This window comes from Gopherus evgoodei, chromosome 19 (genome assembly GCF_007399415.2).
Source record: "Gopherus evgoodei ecotype Sinaloan lineage chromosome 19, rGopEvg1_v1.p, whole genome shotgun sequence".
NCBI lineage: Eukaryota > Metazoa > Chordata > Testudines > Testudinidae > Gopherus > Gopherus evgoodei.
In genome coordinates this window covers 35,728-54,613 of record NC_044340.1, presented here as the reverse complement: position 1 = coordinate 54,613, position 18,886 = coordinate 35,728, and the positions used below count along the sequence as shown (strand labels likewise).

Genomic DNA, 18,886 nt, shown 5'->3' with positions numbered 1-18,886 from the left:
CCCCTTGGGGAGGTGGAGTACCTGCAGCGCTGGGGGAGCTCTCTCCAAGCGCTGGTGCCATGACCACACTTGCACTTCAAAGCGCTGCCACGGGAGCACTCCCGCAACAGTGCTTTGGAGTTTCGAGTGTAGCCAAGCCCACAGTCTTAACTTGCCTGGTCAACAGAGCCACGATATTAGCCACATGACTTTCTGTCAAGGGATTTAAAGCACAAGGTGTGCTAAACAAGCAACATTTCCTACTGTGTATTGTTCCCTGTGCTGTTTTCACCTACATGGCCCACCTTACAGTCTTTCTGGTGGATGCTGTTCTGGCTAATCTGCCTTGGCCCTGTCACATGAGCACTGCACAAGCACTAATGAAATTGTAGGAAAAGATGCACAGAAAGACTAAGTGACTCACCCAAGGCCACAAAGAATCTGGACCAGGGCAGAGGTAGGATTTGAACCCAGGACTCCCACACCTCAGCTAGTGCCTTAACCACAAGGCAGTCTCCCTCTGGGAAGAGATTCTCAGTGTTTCTGAACCGGGGCTGCTGCTGGCAAACACAATGGCCACCCTGTGCTCAGCATTAGCTCACAACCACCCTTGGGCACTAGTACCTGCTATATTAAGGCAGGGAGTGGGGATACTGGCCCTCTACTCTTTTCTAAAAGTCCCCTAGTATATTTAACGTTCATTTGGCAGCCCCTGGAAATTACCAGAAGGGACCTTGGTTTGACAGTGACTGCTCCTGGCACTGCACAGCAGGGACAGCACTGGGCCTGAGCCAAAGTTCTGGTATGAGGACTTGAACCCACAACCCTACATCCTAGAGGCGGGTGAATACAATTGAAGGGAACAGACACTGAAGACAGACATGGGGGATCTGATTCTCTACCCCCTTGCTCTCTGGGCAGTCAGTTACACCCGTGCAGAGTACAATATGGGCAAAGGACTCCCAGGGGCCAAAGAGGCGGAGATATCAGGCCCTGAAACACCAACATTGCAGCCAGCCACACAGGAAGAGGAGCAGCACTTGGAGACCCTGCCCCCTAAGGGAGGTGTCCATTCCACCTGGAGGAGACACATCCATGCTAGCTTTAATCAAGTTAATGGGCTAAAAACCAAAGTCTAGCTGCTGGGATACAAGCAGTGGGAGGGGCCAGCTTCCTCGGGTACAAACCCATCTGAGACCACAGGAACATACAGGGGGTGGCCATCCCGTCCCGGGGCTTACACCACCGAGGCTAAGCAGTTACAGTTAGTGCACCAGCTCAACTGGCGCTGCAGCAGGTAGGTGTCCTGGAGCTGGAATTAACGGCTCCGGTTTGAAGCACAGATAGACCCGAGGCTACATTTACATCGGTGCTTCCCAGCTCACGTGGACACTCTCAAGCTAGCCCACTAAAAACAGCAGTGTAGCCAGGGAAGCAGCGAGGGCTGCCAACCCTCCAGGATTTTCCTGGAGCCTCCAGGAATTAAAGGTATAATCTTTAATTAAAGATTATATGTCATGTGATGAAACCTCCAGGAATTTGTCCAACCAGAACTGGCGACCCGAGTCACAGCAAGTGGCACATGGGCTAGTTGTGCCAAGGGCAAACCCACCAGAACTCGGTGGGTATGTTCTCAGCACAGCTAGTAGCCTGGGCCACCACTGCCCGCGCTACCCTAGCTACACTGCACTAGCTCAATGAGAGGATGGGAGCTGGTATCACTCCCTTAGCTCCAAACGCAGACAGACCCACCTTTACACAGGAGACTCCCACTCAGTTGGGCACGGCTTTGAATCAGCAGCTCATTCAAGTCCCCATGGAAACGTCACAGGAGAGACGTGTAGGAAAAGAGGCACCCTCTACTGAAGCTCTTTGGGACTGGGACTGTCTCTCAACAGCTGTGAGCATCCAGCAAACAGGGCCGGTGCTTCCATTTAGGTGACCTAGGTGGTCGCCTAGGGCCCCAGGATTTGGGAGGGCAGCATTTTGCGGCCCTCGTCGGCAATTCGGCAGCGGGGATTCCTTCTGCACTCCGGGTCTTCAGCGGCAATTCTGCGGCGGGTCCTTCACTCGCTCTGGGACCCGCTGCTGAAGTGCCCCAAAGACCCGGAGCGCAGAAGGACCCTCCCGACGCCCAATTGCTGCCGACTGGGAGCGCGGAATGATCTCCGCCTAAGGCACCAACAACCCTGGCGCTGCTCCTGCCAGCACAATGGGGCCCGACCTCATCTGGGGCCCTCTAGGCACTCCTGCACTGCACATTAAAGGACCACAACACAACTCCAGAGTCCCAGCGAGAGCATGTTGCGCAGTGGGCGATGTTTACATGACAACTTTTTGCTGATTATTATTTACTTAAACTGATTACAAAGCTGATAAAACACATCGTTATGCATGCGAGCCAGGTTCAATCGGCTGCTGAGCAAGACTGGCACTCTGAGCAATGAAACAGATTTAAAATGCTATCTTCCGGCCCAGAAGTTTCATCTGCAAACAGCTCACGGCTGGGGCATAAGGCCCGATCTGGAGTGTGTACTGGTTGCCCTGACTAAAAGCTTCCGGGTTCTGTGGCTTTGCACTCTTCCTCATTATTGAAATAGCCTCCTTTCTGCCCAGCAACCCTGCTGGCCTATGTGATGTCATTTGACAAAGGAAATGCAGACCTCTTTGCTACACTGAGAGACCTGTCACCGCAGAGCTGGCAAGAATCAGAGGATTTATTTGGCAGGCAATTCCACAATTTCAGATTTTCAAAACAAATAAAATAAATTCAACATTTCCCAGGAAACAAATTTCTGAAAAAAATAATTCATTTCAAGTCAGTTTGTTCCCATTTCCAACTTTTTAAAACGTCAACTTTTTCAATACTATTAAAAAAAAAACAACAACAAAAAACCACAATGAGTTTAATTTTGAAAAGTTGTTTAAAAAAACCCCCAAACTGGAATGTTCTATTCCCCAAAATGCCAAGAAGGGATATTCTGACATTATTGCAATGTTTAGTTCTGGGTTTTTTCTAAACAAATTTTCATCAAAATCAATAGGTTTTTCAGAATGTTTTGATTTCAACCAAAAGGACATTTTTGGTTGACAAACATTTTGAAGAACAATATCCTCACCAGTTCTACCCAGTAGTAGCATAGAGCAGATAACTCTGGACTCCTACAAATTGCTGTACTGGGCAGGCTATTAGCTTATTCCTGGTCTGTTTCACCTCCTCCCACGGCAGAACAGTCCCGAGACACCACCCTGGTTTTACCTTGGATATATAGGTCAGCGGCAAAGATCCGACAGCTCCTGACCCGAGAGCCAGATTCTGCAAAACAGTCAAGAATGTTAAGAGTTAAACGATAAACAGTCACAAATCAGGTGAGCTAGACTATCACTTTACACGTTGTTTATGGAGGGACATCTTAAGAGTTCTGTCCTCACCAACAGTCTCTGTGTGTCAGCATTTTACCATGGTGTGAAACCCATCACTATGCTGCAGCAAGGCAGTAAGAGGTGCACTAGTTGGAGTGTAGTTTATTGCATGAGGAAAGTTGTTCTGTTCTTTAACATTAGTCAAGAGGCCAGAGACCATGGCACTGGGCACAGATTACAAAATAAAATAAAATAAAATTTGTTCTGAACTGCGTTTACAAACGCCACACAATGAACGCTGGTCCAAATGGTGACTTGTGCTAGTGCACACAGAAGAGATTCCTGCAGCTCACACTTTTATTCTTATTATTTTAATCACTGTAGTAATTGCCACGACCACTCCCGGAGCTGCCAGCCGCAACAGATACAAAACTCCAGACACCTGGCTACTGGGTGAGCATATTCTGCATGACCCTATTTCTAGGATGACAGATATTTTAATCGTTTTTGTTACTGTCTTTACACTGAGATATGAACTGGAATGGGGACCTAATAATGTTTCACACTGACATAGGGCTTTATCATCTCTTCAGGGGTTAAATTGTATAAAATATCATTGGTGTGGGGTAAGAGAGCATAGTCTACACAGAGAAACTGATCTGTTGCAGTATCCTCTTGCAAAGACTCAGCCATAGGAAAGTCTAACAACATACATGATAGCAGAAAGCATCCTGCATCATTTCATTTCTGACACCCCAATTCAGCAAAGCAGATGCTTAACTTTACGTATGAGCTTATGCCCACTCCTATTCAGCAAAACACTTAAACAGGGGCTTAACTTTGAGCACACACACACACATCTCATTGAAGTTAGAGGGACTCGAGGTGTGTGCTTAAGTGCTCTGCTGGATTGGGGCCTGAAGGTAGATGCAGCTCACACAAAATATTATGCAGATTATACTATTTAGCAAAATGAGAAAGAGGAAGATAGCAACTGCTCCCCACACCCTGCCCCCATTCGATACAGCAAGCAGCAGGCATTGCTGGCTGATACTGACTCATCAGAATAGTTCTGCATTCTAACCACAGCTATGAACTGCCCTAGGAGTAACATCTGGGAGAGTGACCAATCACTGCACCGGGTCAGAGCCAACCTTGAAAAGAAACTGCTACCCCACATTCCACTCCCAGCTTTGGGCTTGCGGCATGGAGCCGAATGGTTCACTGGCTGAGACCAGAAGACAGTCTCGTTTTATTTGTCTTGGATTCAAAGTCTAAAAGGGTGTGGAGGGGGAATTCAGGAACACTTCTGACACACGCTCACATGTACTGATAACAGATACCATTCAGTCACATTCTAGCTTCCCTCAGCAAGAAAGCACGGCCTAGACAGTGACCCATCCCACTTGGAAATGAAGGACTGCTTCCAGCTGCACTCAGGCTGAATGCTGCTTCAATGAAGTGACCCAGCACCAGCTTCCCAACAGAGGCCTGATCCAAACACTCTGAAGCCAATGAGAGAGTCTTTCCACAGATTTCAATGGGCTTTGGATCAGGCCCCAGAAGTAGAAAATTCAACCTCAGAGCAGGAAAAGGATATGAGTGAACACTAGACTTAAAAAAAAGAAAAAAGAAAAGAAAAAGAGTGTAACAGACCACCCTCTGTATTTCTTACTAAGTGCGGTTCACCTCATGCTGTGGCAAGACAGAATACAAAAAAGCCCAATAGAATCTGCTATCCCTACCACCAGGTCCTTCCTGAGACACTCTTTCCATCCCATAAAGGCATCTCTTCTATGCAACTTGAAGCATCAAGGAAAATTAGTGGTGCGAGATAACGTTTACGGGACACAGCTTCCCCAGAAACAGGCATCAGACAATCTGACACAAATGGACATCCAAAAGGCGACTTTCCATTATGACACCCACGAGATTAATGATGGGATGTTTTGTGCCAAAACAACCAATGATTGAACTGCAGAGAGGATTTCAACTCGCCAAGATCCTGATATTTGCAGTGTTGCTGTAGCCACGCTGGTGCCAGGATCCTAGAGAGACAAGGTGGGTGAGGTAGTGTCTTTTACTGGACTAACTTCTCTTGGTGAAAGGGACAAGAGTTACACAGAGCTGAAGAACTGTATAGCTTGAAAGCTTGTCTCTCTCACCAACAGAAGTTTCAGTAAAAGATATTATCTCACCCACCATGTCTCTCTAGGAACCTGGTAGACTCTTACATGGCAGTTTTAACATCAGAACGGGAAACAAATCATTCCAGATTGCTAAGAAGCAGCGGCAGCTCCAGGAACCAGCACTCCAAGTGCGTGCCTGGGGCGGCAAGCCACGGGGGGGGGGCGCCCTGTCAGTCCCTATGTGGGCGGCAGTCAGGCAGTCTTTGGTGGCTTGCCTGTGGAAGGTCTGCCGGTCCCACAGATTCGGCGGCAATTCGGCAGCGGGTAGGCTTAAGCCGCAGGACCGGCGGACCTCCCGCAGGCTGCCGCCGAATCCACAGGACCAGGGACCTCCCGCAGACAAGCAGCCAAAGGCTGCCTGACTGCCGTGCTTCGGATGGCAAAAAAGCTAGAGTTGCCCCTGCTAAGAAGAACAGGGTTCCAGGAACAAGGAAACTCACTTTTTCCAGCACTGAAGTTGCTGTCTCTGCTCATCTTAACTAGTGTGCGAAGCTGGTGTAATAAAAATAAGGAGAGAGAAAAGTGTAAAGCCAATTAAAAAATGAGATCCCAGTTTCTGGGTTTTAATAGCATATCTGTCTAAATAAAGCCTGTTTCCTCCAATCAGAGTCCAAACACAAGCTGGACTGCTAAGGGGTCCAAGGTAACTGGAAAAAAAGATATGTGTGATCAAAAGCCAGCTCTCACTGTGAAACCCCAGCACTGAACTCTTCTAACAAATGCATCTTAAGAGTGGGAGGGGCAGATGCAGCATAAATCAGGAAGTAGAAGCCTTTTTAGCTGTGATGTATGAAAGCCACGCAGATCTGCAACGCTCCACAGAGTGCATTCTGGGACCTCACCTGGGGGTTGTCCATATACCACAGAAGACAATTGGCCTGAGTGTCCAGGATGAAATATCTTCGCAGAAACTTGCCACAGGTCTCATTTTCTTCAATGTCTAGAAACCCACAGATACGATTCTGTCGATCCACATAAGGCATTCCGGGCTTCTTGGAGCATCACCCTAGAAAACACAAATGCCTGCCGGTGAAACCAGGGCACTCCCAACCCCTACCCTAAGCCAGGGCAGTGAAGTGTTCTTTCCCTGTTCTAGGCTGACTTCATATTCACACACACCTCACTTTCCCTTTCCCTCTCCAGAGTTGGGGTGACAGCTCAGTCACCAGGTTTGGGCATGCAGGCTAAAGCAGCCGAGCATGAGGAAGAAGATGGTTGGATTGGGTCATATTTGACACACAAGACATTCTGTTCCACTTTCACATTTAACTGGCCATTAGCAGGTTCGTCCTGCTGCACATAAATGGAAACATTTGTGCAAATTCCACCTCCTTGAGGTTGCGCATCATTTCACAGTCCAAACATCAGGAAATTGAACAACGGATACTGAGTATTTAGCTTGGTCTAGAGGCTGAGCTTCTCCCTGCAGGATGGTTGAAGTAGGGAGTAGAAGATTTAGGCCTCAATCCTGGCAGGCTCCCACACCCGCACAGAACACAGTTGGTTTCAGTGAAGCTCCCAGCAGGGTTTCAGCGGCATGATCAGCTGCAGGATTGAGGCCTTGGATCGTATTCAAACTGTTATCCAAATGTTCTGGTGCTTCTGCTACGGATCGGACAGAGCCAAACCCCATCCCACCTTTGCATGTTACTGCTACTAGCAGACAGGCCACCAGAAAGAGGATTCCAAGGTCACGGCAAGACAAAGACACCCAGCACTACGATTCTGGACACATTCGGAAGCTGGGCAAATAAAACAAACAGACGAGAGTGATCAAAATAGCTCAGCTGGGGAACTGCAGGAGTTAGGAGAGCAGGGAGCTTCCAGGGACTACAGATGGACTCAATCACTACAAGTTACTCAATAGCTCGCTAGCCCATCAGCACTATCATAAGAGGACTCAGAACACTTCACTGTTCCCCACCTTGTCACAGCACAAGGGCCACCTGGATGGTCACAGAGCAGCAGCAGGCCAAAGGGAAACAAAGGCCCCAGGACAGAGCAAGACATCATCCCTCACAACAGAGCAGCAGTTGGTGATGCTCAGAGGCCTAGGACCCTACCCTCATTCCACTCCAGAGGCATCTATGAGACAGCAAACTCAAAAGCCAGCAGCCCTTGGCCAAAACAAACAAAACAATAATTACACACGGGTGAACACACACACACACACACACACACACACACACACACACACACACACACACACTCACTCTCTCTCTCCCCCCACCCCCCAAGGAATGGAAAACAAACTGCAACTCCTGCAGAAAGTATGTACAGTGGGGATGCAGAGTCAGCAAGACAGCAGTGATCGGTCCTCTCTGGGTAAAAAAAAAAAAGTATTAAACCACCGTGCAGAAGATAACACTAAATCTACACGAGCCACAAACACTTTCCAACACTACCCTTGTTACTCAGGGCTCAGCATCTGCCAGCTAGCCTCAGGACTCACGTGTCCTACAGGAATACTGTTCTGCAAAGGGACAGAGCCTGGCTGAACAAGGAGAGCTCAACAGCTGCAGTCTGAGCAGGAACTAACTGTCCCTTTGGAGAAGTTGAAAGTTTTTCAATCAGAAGATTCAGCCCTATGGAGAAAGAACCTCCCTCCCTGCTGGCCAAGAGCTCAGATACCAGAGACAGACACCTGAGAAACTCAGCGAGAGAAGAACAAGACACCAGGTTTGACAGCGTGGTGGTTAGAACCTGGTGACTGGTTTCTACCAGCACCCCCAACTGGTGTTAGTGCAAGCGAGGAAGATTTGGGACCTAGCTCTTGGTCACCTTGCAACACCATCATTTACAATAAGGCTGAAGTGGGTGCAAAACCCCACCATTCTAGAGTAGCAGCACTTCACACTCAATTTGCAGGGCGTGAATTACTGGGGCAATGGAGAATCAGGCCCTTTAAGGTGGAGCTCACTACAGACATGGTCTATGGGACTGATTCCCCACTGTCTTGCACACTGTTGTCATTTACATGCATGCACGGTCAGCACAAAACACTAACACTGACCCACTTTGCACTGGTCCATGTCCCAACACAAAGTGCAGAGCAGTGGAGAATCAGGTGCTGTACGTAGGTAGCTGGAAAGACACCATACCTCAGTAATGCCTTCGGCAAGAAGCCTCTTAATTATTGTGACTCTTGGTGGATGGAATGGGAGGTGACTTATATCACGGAGAAGGACTGGTTACAAATATACCACAGGTGGAGTTTGACTGTGAGCTAGCAGGAGTGTGAAAGGCAGCCCATATGAGCGCCAGTAAAACAGGCGGCACAAATAAAGGTCTTCTGCAGATAAGGAGAAAATATGATTTTTTACTTTACAAATTGCAATGGGTGGTCTCATGGGGCCTCCCTGTAGAAATGTATTGTCCAGTAGTTAAACAGGCAGATGGAACAGAGAATAAAATGTCTGCTGTCATCTGCTCATATTTTCAGCATCAGTGTTTGGAGCCATGTATCACATTCGGAAGCAGGGTAGGAAATGACCAGGGAGGCTTGACTGGCCTGGAAGCAGCACCCAGCAGAGACGGTGCTGTTTTGACAAAGGTCACCTCCTAGTAAACTCCTCTTGTCTTAGGGGAATTTTGAGCAGACTTATTCTGAGGAGACCAAAGGCTGGAGGGCAGAGTGTGGGTAGTTTGGCTTGCCATCAGGGGTGAGAGAGAGAAGGCAACACACAGAAAATTATAAAGACCTTTGGATATCATTAGAATCGGATTAGCCATTTGAACCAGACAGAATAAAGGATACTGTGAAATAGATTTGGAATCAATGTTAATTATTAATCTGTTAAGCCATTGCCTCTAGACACATGACAATACATATCATACCAGAGCACTGTCAAATACAAACACTGGGCCCAGGCCAAAGAAGCAGGATAGCACTCGCTTTCCCAGGCTCTTCTGACACGGGGAAGCTGTTCCAGTTTAATGATTTTAAACTGATATAGTTAAAGCAGCACAAATCCCTGTGTGGACACTTATTTTTGTTTCAGAGCACACTGATTTGGTTCAGCTTAAACCAGTTCCTGACTGACTTCAGATCAACAGAAATAAGAGTGTCCACACAGGAGTTTGAACTGATTTAAAACCACACCTGTGGTTCAACCGGTGTGACTGTGTGTGTAGACTGGGCTTCAGAAATGCTGCTGCTAATAAAAAGTAAGACAGGTCATGGTGTTTCAAAAGGGGAGGAAAAAGAACACACACACAATCGGATGAGGAAGCTGGGGAGATATCTGGCCCATCTATTCCACCAGGAACAAGCTCAGGGCCCAGTTCTGCCAGCTTTTCTCATGCTGACTCCACAAACCACTCAACTGAAATGAATGTGACCACTCATGAAGTAAGGTGCTCAGCAAGGGGGAAGGTTAGGCCCAAAATGAAAGCGTCGATTAGCCAGGTGCTATCAAGTTGCAGAGCATGTATATTAGCAATATGCTGCTTCTCAGGTGTACACAACATTGTTTAGTAAGGCCATCCCTGACAAGTACAGACACGTGACATTCCCATACGTTACGGGGCCCTTAGAACAGTTACAACTCAGCAGCACATGTGAGCAGTAGCCAAATTCTACTTGGAAGTGACCATTATAAAGATGCAAACTATTTTATGAATCTCAGTCTTTAGTCAAGGCCCTTAAACCACAGAGCTTATATAAAGTGTAAAGAAACCGACTTTGCTAACAGAGATAAAGGGCAGCCGTATCACTGTACTAACAGGCAATAACAGATTAACTAAACTCTAGCAGCAGGCACTTCTGGGCTGCAGAGTGCCTTTCTCTGTGGTGGTATGTGAAAGGCTGGTCAGAAATGCTGCAGCTTCTTATAGTTTTACTCTGCCTCAATTAACACAAGGTTGATCAAGGATACTCAAATGCTCAGCTCCTTCTGCACAGGAAAAGGTGACAGTGACCAACCTTAGATTGCACTTTGAGATACAAAAATCAGTGGGCAGAGGAGATAATGATCACGCCGAGCTTTAAGATCTAGAATGTACTCTTTTTTAGCATGCTCTAGGGAGGCAATCATCATGCACACTCCTCATCCTGGTTACAGTGATCCATTCTCCAGTATGCTGCAGGACAGAGGTTGCAATGATCCATCTGTCTCCTTAGAACCATCACCAGTTTCTCTTTCCCATAAGCTCAAAATAAGAACAACATCTGCAGTTCCACTAGGTGGGGTTTTTCCCCCATCTTCCAGCTCCAGAAATCCAGCTGGAGTCGGGAAGAGTTTTCCCAACAGAGCTTAGTCTTGTTACAATACTCAGCACTTATGTAGCACCTGACACTGTCGGAGCACTGTACAAATTAGTCAACTGGCTGTACAGTTAGATGCATTCTGGGTGGTTTACACCTTCATATTTCACATCTGACATTGTTCATTGCTGGGGAGAGAACACTACACTGAACATACCATTGACCTGTTCTACTGTAGCATTTCCTACCACATGCATATTTGCATAGAAATACTGTTACCCGGCATGGGTCACTTGCTGGTGGATTCTCTGCAGCTTGAGGTCTTCAAACCACAATTTGAAGACTTCAATAACTCAGGCAGAGGTTAGAGGTTTGTTATAGAAGTGGATGGGTAGGGTTCTGTGGCCTGCTTTGTGCAGGGGGTCAGACTAGATGATCACATTGGTACCTTCTGACCCTAGAATCTATGAGTCTATGAGCTTGCAGCCCAGAAACAGGTTCAAGCCATGCTAATGAGGGAAGAATCACAGGATTAGGATCGCAGAGTCAATGATGATTTGAAGGCTTCTTAATTCATGGCTAGAATGTTTGCCTGAAACTCAGTAACCAATAACTTCTGTTAATCAATTATTAGAACAAATAGCTGACAATCACTGGAGCAACCACACAAGCTGGAACAGATGATACATAAATATATTTTCTGTATCCTACAATAGTGGAAGACAGTACCATCTGAGACTAAAGAACTGACTGCAAAAAGGGGAAAAACTCTGTTGTGCTTATGCTTTACAACTAGTTAACATAATTTAGAACAGCTAATGACTCCCTGAAGGCTCAGCAATCAGAAGAACATGTCCCGTTATAACTTTAGATTACATGCATTATAAATTACGAACAGGATAATGATACTGAACAGTTGAAGTCACAGTTTATGGGAGAAGTTTGCATCCGATTTCTGGAAGCCAGTCTGAAATCCAACACTGATTTAAAGCATTTCCCAAGCTTTGCAATGGAATTAGGCCCTTAGGATCTCATTACTGGTTCCAATTTATATCAACACACTGCAGAATGACGATCTCTTGCTTTCTGGGATTTTTTTCTTCTATTGCCTTTACAACACAGTTAGATGAGCAAAATATTCGTAAATTCACCCTCTTAAAAACAAAACCAAAAAACATACTAAAAAACAACACAATCCTTGCCTGGTTCAGTTAATGTGATCACACCAGCAAAGAAGTTACTGGAAAAGATTTCCAGCACAAGACAACCAACTTCTCTGATTTTCTCCCAGAATACAGGAAGGGTATGGCACTGCTCCCTGAATAAAACAGCTTCACCGGGAGTTATAAAATGGAAAGGGAACCATTCAAATCACATTCAAACCCAATTATAGCTACTGTCAACTCAATGACTTTAAGGTCAGAAGGGACCATTATGATCATTGCAGGCTGCAGAATCCCATCCACCCACTCCACTATCAAACCTATGTTGGAGCCACTGAAGTCCTCAAATTGTGGTTTAAAGACTTCAAGCTGCAGAGAACCCTCCAGTCAGTGACCCGTGCCCCACGCTGCAGAGGAAGGCGAAAAATCCCCAGGGCCTCTGCCAATCTGCCCTGGAGGAAAATTCCTTCCCGACCCCAAATATGGCGATCAGCTAAACCCTGAGCATGTGGGCAAGACTCACCAGCCAGCACCCAGAAAAGAATTCTCTGTAGTAACTCAGATCCCATCCCATCTAACATCCCATCATAGACCATTGGGCATATTTACTGCTAATAGTCAAAGATGAATTAATTGCCAAAATTAGGCTATCCCATCATACCATCCCCTCCATAAATTTATCAAGCTTAGTCTTGAAGCCAGATATGTCTTTTGTCCCCACTACTCCCCTTGGAAGGCTGTTCCAGAACTTCACTCCTCTGATGGTTAGAAACCTTCATCTGATTTCAAATCTAAACTTCCTGATGGCCATTTTATATCCATTTGTTCTTGTGTCCACATTGGTACTGGGCTTAAATAATTCCTCTCCCTCCCTGGTATTTATACCTCTGATATATTTATAGAGAGCAATCAGATCTCCCCTCAGCCTTCTTTTGGTTAGGCTAAACAAGCCAAGCTCTTTGAGTCTCCTTTCATAAGACAGGTTTCCCATTCTTCAGATCATCCTAGTAGCCCTTCTCTGTACCTGTTCCAGTTTAAATTCATCCTTCTTAAACATGGGAGACCAGAACTGCCCACAGTATTCCAGATGAGGTCTCACCAGTGCCTTGTATAACAGTACTAACACCTCCTTATCTCTACTGGAAATACCTTGCCTGATGCATCCCAATATCACATTAGCTTTTTTCATGGCCATATCACATTGGCGACTCATAATCATCCTGTGATCAACCAATACTCTGAGGTCCTTCTCCTCCTCTGTTACTTCCAACTGATGAGTCCCCAATTTATAACAAAAATTCTTGTTATTAATCCCTAAATACATGACCATGCACTTTTCACTATTTAATTGATCCTATTATTATTACTCCAGTTTACAAGGTCATCCAGATCTTTCCGTATGATATCCCGGTCCTTCTCTGTGTTAGCAATACCTCCCAGCTTTGTGTCATCCACAAACTTTATTAGCACACTCACTTTTTGTGCCAAAGTCAATAATAAAAAGGTTAAATAAGATTGGTACCAAAACCGATCCCTGAGGAACTCCACTAGTAACCTCCCTCCAGCCTGACAGTTCACCTTTCAGTACGACCTGTTATAGTCTCCCCTTTAACCACTTCCTTATCCATCTTTCAATTTTCATATTGATCCTCATCTTTTCCCATTTAACTAATAATTCCCCATGTGGAACCATATCAAATGCCTTACTGAAATCAAGGTAAATTAGATCCACTGCATTTCCTTTGTCTAAAAAATCTGTTACCTTCTCAAAGAAGGAGATCAGGTTGGTTTGGCACGATCTACCTTTTGCAAAACCATGTTGCATTTTGTCCCAATTACCATTGACCTCAATGTCCTTAACTACTTTCTCCTTCAAAATTTTTTCTAAGATCTTGCATACTACAGATGTCAAAGTAACAGGCCTGTAGTTACCCGGATCACCTTTTTTTCCTTTCTGACCTGTGATGCTGCAAAGGGGCAGAGTTCCCAGGAACTGAATCCCAAAATCTGAGTTATCAAAGGGAGGGCTGCTGCTCCCTAGTTTTATCCTGAGATGCAAAGTTACAGGTTTCCTTCACTTTTTCATCCCACTTCAGCAGCACTGAACAGCAGCATTATCAACGCAACTCCTAGAGCGAAAAGCATATTAAGAGAAAATAAATCTTCAATGTTCCTAAAACGATAGTGCAAAGTAGCCATTAGATAAATTAGGATGTGTCTACATGTACATTAGAGAGACAAGGTGGGGGAGGTATTATCTTTTATTGCACCAACTATTGTTAGTGAAAGGCAAGCTTCTGAGTTTACACAGAGCTCTTATTCAGAATCTCAAGAGCTTGTCTCTCTCTCCCCAACAGAAGTTGGTCCAATAATATATATTACCTCCCCCACCTACTCTCTACAATATCCTGGGACCAGCATGGCTACAACAACACTTCATACATGTGGATATACAAGAAAATTAATCCAAATTAATTAAGGGTATGAATTTGAAGTGAATTAGTTAAACCACATTAAATCCCTGTGGGAATAACATGATTCAGAATTAAAGTGGCCTTCACTTCCTAAGTGAATTAAACTAAACCAAATTAAAGCAAATTTTCATTCTGAACAACACCATCCACACAGGGATTTAATTCAGTATAACTAATCCATTTCAAATTCTCACAGTTAGTTAATTTGGATTAACTTTCTGGATGTCCCCATGCAGACAAACTCTTAGATGGCCCAGTATAACACAGCTAGGTCAGTCTAGGGCACCGTGCAGAAGATAACGCTGCACGGGACCACAGAGTTTAGTGTTTTGTAAATGGAAGAGAGTCATATGCTGTGCAATTGGTTACAATAAATGGGTATTCTGCCGGCCCCAGACAGTGTGAGGGTCTCTGCACTTGGTATCCTTGAAAATAATGGGAATCAAGATACATTTACACTGGATCCACTCCAAGGAAACACTGTCAACATGAATCTACATTTCTAATTCTTTGTACTGGGCTTAGAATCATAGACTATCAGGGTTGGAAGAGACTTCAGGAGATCATCTAGTCCAACCACCTGCTCAAAGCAAGACCAACACCAACTAAATCATCCCAGCCAAGGCTTTGTTAACCGGGGCCTTAAGAACCTCTAAGGATGGAGATTCCACCTTAGAGATGGCTTGCCACCTTGGTACCTGGATCTACGGCATAGCCAATGCTTTTCTTAAGACAACTGAGACACAGTCTCCCTCTCTGAGGAGTTGAAATTTGAGATGACACGGGGCTACTTTAGCTCTACTGCTGTCTTGGGCAACCAAATTATATCCACTCTTCCACAAAGTGTCAACAGTTCCCAAGGCACCACCTAGTACAGTTATTAAAACATCCTACGCTATGATGGATGATCATTTAGACCTTTGATGACATTACCACGTCTGCAAACTCCACTTCCTTTCGCCTATGATCACTAAAGAGAGCTCATAAAATTCTCCCCATTAACTCATAGAATGCTGGCAGTTTCCAGAGGAAGGGCAGGTGAATGGGAGAACAGATGCAATAGGTTCAGCAATAAAACTTATGTTAATTGTTTAATAAAGACAAATGTTTGGAATTGACCAGCTCAAAGGAAGGCCTGACAGTAGTGAGGTTAAACTATGTCATTACAGCATCCTTCTGTTCATAAATGAATTGTCAGAGGCAACTTGATCTAGTGAAACTAACCAGGAGACTGGGATTCTGGACCGGAGATCTAATCCTGCCTTTCCCACTGACTCACTCACCATATATTTGTTGCTTAGCCCCAAAATTTTGGGTGCCAACAATCTGAGACATCTCTCTGCATCAGTTTTCCCACCTGTAAATATTCTGTGCTGGGAAGGTTAGAGTGCCACAGAAACACAACAAATTGTTATTGATTATAAATCATGAAACTGCAGAGGCCTTTCACTATGGATTCAGGCTACGGATCCAGGGGCCGCTAAGAAAAGGTTCTTGCACTATTCCAAGACTGACAAACCAACCCCATCGAGACTTTTCCCTTTTGGGACAGCATCCCATGTGAATACTGATGGCTTCCTACATATTCAAAATAGTAACATACTGAAATGAGACTAAGACACAAACTGTTTGTAACTCCCATTAGTGCTAATGGAAGTCAGGCACTTGAAATTCTTTCTATGGGCCAGACCCAAAGTCCTCTGAAATCAAGGAAAGACTAATTGGTACGAATTTACTGTCCTTCAGACCCAAGGCAGGAATACAGTGTGCAGAATAGGGATGAGAACAGATCACATGGTTGAATTAAAATCTTCACAAGGATCTTACATGGTCTTCTCTGATCAGCATGAACATATATCTTAAGACGCTAAACCAAAAAGCCCCTCTTGAATTCCAGTACATGCCCAGGCACAGTTCCCTATTGAAACTCAGGGCCGTACATGGAGCCCTTTGCAAGCTCCCTGAAGGATGCCTGGGCATTTTGTGGTCTTCAATGACCCATGTGCACAGCGACAAACTCTTCTTGAGGATCAGCTCAAACTGCGCAGAGTAGCAAGGGGAAAGGGACTCACTCTGTCCGACCGTGGGGGCGCCACAGACATACCCACAGCGGGAGCCTTGGCACGCAGTTATTCCAGCCTCTTTCCGACTTGAGCCGGGCGCTGCTACATAAAAACACCGTGGGGAGGGTGCTCAGCGCTCCGGGAACCGCTGCGGCTCCGCTGCCCAGGGCGCGGACAGGCACCTCCGGGGGCAGCTCCGGGCAGACAGCGCCGCGCGCCCCAGCGATGTTCTGTCCCCAGGGGCAGGCGCTGAGCTCCGACCCCGCCCCCCGGGGCGCTCGGCCCATTGCACCCCCCGACCCCTTCCCAGGGTGCCCCCCAAACCTTCACCCCTGCCCAGGGCGCTGCCAGCCGGCGCGTCGCCTGCACCCACCCTCCCCGGGGGACGCTTCTGCGCCCCTCCGGCCCCCCCGGGGCGCTCCCCACTCACCCAGCGGCGTCTGCGGGCGGCCCCGGGGCATGGCCAGCCGGGCGCTGCTCCGGCGCCTCGGTCACATCGGGAGCTGGGGGCGTGTGGCTCCGGCGCCTCGTTTTTTCCGGGTTAATTTACGTTTCGCGTTAGCAGCAAACCCAGCCCCGGATGTGAGTGCAGGGGCAGGGAGCTGGCTGGGTGCGCGCAGGGTGCAGCGGGGACCGGCGGGTGGGGCTGGGAAGGGTGCTACAGACCGGCCCCTGCTTCGTGGGGCAGACCCAGACGTCTTAGCCGAGCCCTCTGCCTGCAGCCCGCATCGCCAGCCCGGGGAAGGGGGTTGAATTTTACAAATACATTCTCACTCCGGGGTGGGGGGCGGGGGGCGTATAGATTTGCACCAACTTTTTTTCCTGCTCGTCCCGCGCCGTCTGGCCGGAGTGCAGGCAGTGGTATCGCCCTGGCTCTGTCCTGCTTGCCACACATACCAGGAACCAGGAGCTGCACCTATGGTTTTCATTCAGCAACTGACTTTTGGGGGTGTCCTGGCCCAGGCTTCAGTGTAAATGAATGTGGCTCCGCAAAGGAAGGTCGCTGCTGAACTAAAAACCTCAGGGCTGCTAAATCCTATGAACCAGTTTTGTTTGGTGGTGATTGTTTTTTTGTTTTCCAAAACACTTTTCATCAATTCTAATAGCTTCAATACATATGTGCTGTGTGCTGCTCATGTCATGAAAGATGCTATTGTGATGCATAAACAGAAGGGGGCAGATTTAAAAGTTGCTATGGGAATCTCAACTCATCAGCTTCCTGACTCATGCAGGATTAATATCTGTCCCTTAATGATGCAGTTACGTTTTTACACATAATTCAGGCCCCAGCCCTTAGAAAACAGTAAGGCACATGAATGGTCCCATCCAGTAAATGCACACGAAGTTAATCAAGTGCTTACATCTTGCACAATCATGGTCTAAGGTTGCACCTGATTTTCCTTTAAAATCCACTGAGATATATATATCAGCCACAGAATTTGTAGGTTGCATCCCCAGATGAAAAATAATTCTACGACCAATCAGTGAATCAGACAAGAGGTTCTTGAATCAGGACCCTCCAAAAATTATATAGTACTGTGATATTGGCTGTCTGCTTGAAAGGGAGAAAAAAAAATAGCTAACATATTACATCAGCAAACTGCCTGTAATGTGATGGCCAGTATTTCCCTAGTGTGGAGTTGAGGACCATAAAGTTTTACTTGGTGACAAAATGGAACTAAAAGCCAAAAATGACTTGGATTGTATATGAGATTGCTCCACTGTTGTTGTTCATGAAAATGGGGCTGGAAGAGTGAACAATGTCTATATAGCTGGTTGGGTAGCAGTGAAATGCCTAACCCATGATTCACATGGTCTAACATCACTTTTAATACAACCTTCTACTGTCACTCGTGCATTTAATAAAAATGTTGCAAAGATGCAGTTTGGAGTGGTCATACCTGTGAAAGCAGTTTGATTCACTATGTTCCTTTATCGATAAAGCAATGGGCTGATTCCTATCTTCGTGAATCTCATTGAACAAAGAATTTCCCCACCCCCGCCTCCCCCCACGAAAGCTTCCCTGTGGTTTGTAAAGCAGAAGGCAATACATTATGTATATCGCTAGAGCAATTATTGAGCCAATGCCTAATTTGCCCTAGATACCTCCGCCGCTATGGCAAATAACCTTTCTTTACACAAAGGGATAGATCTGTTACTCATGCAGAGGGTTCCTGGTTCTGTAACTGCCAGAGTGAATTTGCACAGAAACTGTGTGATAAAAGTGTTTTCTTTCTCAGTGGAGCAGTTTTGCAGAGACCAAAGTCAGAAATTCTGGGGAGAGTTTTGAGTATTTTTCCAAGCAATGTAAGTAACAATCTCCAATTCCCCTCATCTTACTTTTTTTAAAGAATGGACAGTAGTTTTGAAAAACAATTATGCACTCTCTTGTTATTACTTAAAATACTTGCTTCACCCCTAAGCATTTCCTGTGGTTTGGGTCATTTTT

At 46.1% G+C, this 18,886-nt stretch overlaps 1 protein-coding gene across 3 annotated transcripts in view; it reads right to left on the bottom strand.

Annotated features, from left to right (window-relative positions):
• Positions 1-17,304, bottom strand: part of LOC115637332 (pleckstrin homology domain-containing family A member 2-like) — a 53,686-nt gene extending 36,382 nt beyond the window's left edge. For 2 of the 3 annotated variants that reach the window (XM_030538510.1, XM_030538512.1), the window contains exons 1-3: positions 16,868-16,951; positions 6,374-6,537; positions 3,239-3,295 (exon numbers count right to left, since the gene is read on the bottom strand). In XM_030538510.1, coding sequence (XP_030394370.1) covers positions 3,239-3,295; positions 6,374-6,514 — 198 coding nt within the window. In that variant the 5' untranslated portion in view covers positions 6,515-6,537; positions 16,868-16,951. Of the gene's footprint in view, positions 1-3,238; positions 3,296-6,373; positions 6,538-16,867; positions 16,952-17,251 lie in introns of those variants that run through there. The other variant, XM_030538511.1, reaches the window with a different exon arrangement.
• Positions 17,305-18,886: the final 1,582 nt, after the last annotated feature.